Below are 3,291 nucleotides of genomic sequence, written 5' to 3' on the forward strand. Positions count from 1 at the left end.
TGTGTGTGTGTGTGTGTGTGTGTGTGTGTGTGTGTATATATATATATATATATATATATATATATTCTACCAGAGATACCCGGCTATGCTTGGGATTAAAGTGGCATGGTTTTTTTTTTATTGGTTTACTTGTTTCAGGCATGTGACTGCAGCCATGCTGGAGCACCACCTTTGGTCGAAAAAATCGACCACAGGATTTATTCTTTGTAAGCCTAGTACTTATTCTATCAGTCTCTTTTGCCGAACCGCAAAGTTATGGGAATGTAAACACGGCAACATCAGTTGTCACGTCAGGTGATTAGATAGGTGAATATATTTAATTAACCACTTATCATCGTTAGAATTGTCGCCATAATTATCATTATTACTATTATTATTGTTATTATTAACGCCATCACTGTTACCACCACCAACTCTTCTAACTACCACCACCGTCTCCACCACCTGTACTACCATGCAAGTGATCCCTTTATATCTGTCATCTTGTTTCAGCTCCGGTCAATATTCCCGTGGCCAGTGACAGCAACGAGGTGTTGATCCCGAAGCCCTCGTTGTGCCCGAACCTGCTACATTACCACATGTTAGCGCAGAAGGTAGCCTACTGCCAGAGTGACATGTTATACGACAGGCTCAAGATTGAAAAGATTCTCGGTAAGGAACAAAGAGCAGAGGGCAGCCATTGCATCTTGTTGTTGTTGTTGTTGTTTGTATTGTTTGTTGTTTGTGTGGTCTGTGTTGCTTCGGGTTTTGGAAGAACTGGAAGGCTAAACTACTACTGCAACTGCTACTACTACTACTATCACCATCACCTCCACATGCTTACTACTAAAACTACCACTGCCTACTACTTCTACGTAAACTACTGCTGCTACTACTACCACCTACTGCTACTACTACCACCACTGATACTACTGCTGCTGTTGCTACTCCTACTACTACCACCACCAACACCACCACCACTACTACTATAACCAGCACTGAGCTGTGACCTCACTGACCAGTGACATCACTGACCAGTGTCATCACTGTGCTGTGACATCACTGACCAGTGTCATCACTGTGCTGTGACATCACTGACCAGTGTCATCACTGTGCTGTGACATCACTGACCAGTGTCATCAGTGTGCTGTGACATTGCTGACCTGTGACACACCCACCTGACATCATTGAACTGTGACCTCACTGACCAGTGTTATCACTGTGCTGTGACATCACTGAATTGTAACATCACTGAACTGTAACATCACTGACCTGTGACTTCAGTGGCTATGTCATCATGCCCATGCTCAAGATAAGTACATAGAAGATAAGTATATGGCAGGCTTCTTTCAGTTTCCATCTGTAAAATCCACTTACAAGGCTTTGGTCAGCCCAAGGCTATAGTAGAAGATTTGCACAAGGTGTCATGCCAACTGTTCCATTTGTCAGATCAACTGGAACCCTCATTGATGTAACTGATGGAGTTCCATTTTATTTTTTGGGGCATGTTTTTGTTTTGTTTTGTTTGCTCTGCTCCATTGTTGTCCTCTTAACATATTCTAACTCTTTTACAGGTATTGACTCCTTCAACTCTAAAGAACGAATTAAGTGGATCGAAGCCCGAGATGACCTAGTTGCAAGAAAGGTTCGTTAAATCAACTTCGTCAAACAACTGTCTTCCCTTTCTTTGGCTATAACATACCTGCATTTTGATTTTTCGTTTTTTTTTTTTTTTGCCTTTTCCCAACTACTAGGCATCTAAATTTCTTTGAAATCACATCCTATTTATTACCTCTGCCTTAGCGAAGGTGGAGATATTGTTTTCAGTTGTGTTTGTTTGTTTGTTTGTCCGTGGACAAGATATCTCAAGAACCGCTGGATGGATTTGGATGAAATTTTCAGGGATGTTTGACCTCGTGACTGGCATGAACTGATTAGATTTTGGGATCGATATAATACCAGACAAGGATTCTGGATTATTTTCCTGTTTTTTACTTAATTTTTGAGAGTGGTAAGCTTCATTTTTAGTATTCTCGTTTGTGAGAGCAGTCGAGTTTATTTCAGATATTCTCATTTTAAAAATCATCTCCAGCTAATCATTGAGAGGGCATTGGTATTGCCTTGGCGGAGGTTTGCACTCTCTGGGTGCTCTTGCTTATAAATTGTGAATGGTCAATGCATTCTACATGTTAGTGTAACATTCACAAGACAAGTGGAAATGTTTTAAGGTCTGAACCATGTACCATGCACATGCTTCTGTATGATAAGCCTGAACCATTTCCTCCATGTTACTAATATTTCTGTCACCTGCAACAGGTTCACGGTCTCCCGATCCCTGACAAGCTGGAGCCATTTATGAGTATCATTGAGAAACACGCCACAACATTGCTCTATAAATCTCTCTGTGGACTCGAAAAGTAAGTTGGCTTTTACTTAATCTCATTATATTACTACTACTACTACTACTACTACCAACACCACCACTACCACCACACCACCACTACCATGTGGTTACTTCACAGCCACATTGTTCCAGGTTCAGTCCCACTGCATGGCACCTTGGGCAAGTGTCTTCTACTATAGCCTCGGGCTGGCCAATGCCTTGTAGTGGATTTGGTAGACGGAAACTGAAAGAAGGCGGTGAGCTGGCAGAAATGTTAGCACGACGGGCGAAATGCTTAGCGGTATTTCGTCTGCCGTTCTGAGTTCAAATTCCGCCGAGGTTGATTTTGCCTTTCGATAAATTAAGCACTACTTACGCACTGGTGTTGATATAATCGACTTAATCCCTTTGTCTGTCCTTGTTTGTCCCCTCTGTGGACACATGGAACCTCATTGAGAACACGTTGCTAATTAGCCTTTCATATTGTATATTTTATATGTAACCATTTCACAGAATTATTCCTAACTTGTCTTCTGCATTGTATTTCTGTGTGCAAAAGCACATTGAGGGCTGATTTCTAACCAATTTTCCATATTGTGTTTTTGTATGCAACATCAGAGATGATCGTCAAATAGCAACTGTTCTTTCCTGTGGCAGAGCTATCGACCTTTTCCTGCAACATCTGAGTCCTGATTCAAAGGATAGTCAGTGAGTTTATTTTTCTATTAATCCCCACAGTGCATCCATGTTTGATTTCTTTCTTCAGAAAAGCAATACATATTTTTTTTGTATATCTAAATAATATAACTGTCTGTCTTCTTGCGTGTTTGTACATTCTCTTCATCATTGTTAGCACACATAATATAGTTTGACTTCTGGAGTCCCTCTTAGCATGAGGCGTCATTAAATAGTAATGCCCTTATATATAT

At 40.8% G+C, this 3,291-nt stretch overlaps 1 protein-coding gene across 1 annotated transcript in view; it reads left to right on the plus strand.

Moving 5' to 3' along the window:
- Positions 1-475: 475 nt before the first annotated feature.
- Positions 476-3,291, plus strand: part of LOC106884008 (lysophosphatidic acid phosphatase type 6) — a 14,767-nt gene continuing 11,951 nt past the window's right edge. Inside the window, exons 1-4 of the mRNA XM_014935185.2 lie at positions 476-651; positions 1,554-1,624; positions 2,296-2,396; positions 2,981-3,070. Coding sequence (XP_014790671.1) covers positions 579-651; positions 1,554-1,624; positions 2,296-2,396; positions 2,981-3,070 — 335 coding nt within the window. The 5' untranslated portion in view covers positions 476-578. The remainder of the gene's footprint in view (positions 652-1,553; positions 1,625-2,295; positions 2,397-2,980; positions 3,071-3,291) is intronic.

Source organism: Octopus bimaculoides, chromosome 23, assembly GCF_001194135.2.
Source record: "Octopus bimaculoides isolate UCB-OBI-ISO-001 chromosome 23, ASM119413v2, whole genome shotgun sequence".
Lineage (NCBI taxonomy): Eukaryota > Metazoa > Mollusca > Cephalopoda > Octopoda > Octopodidae > Octopus > Octopus bimaculoides.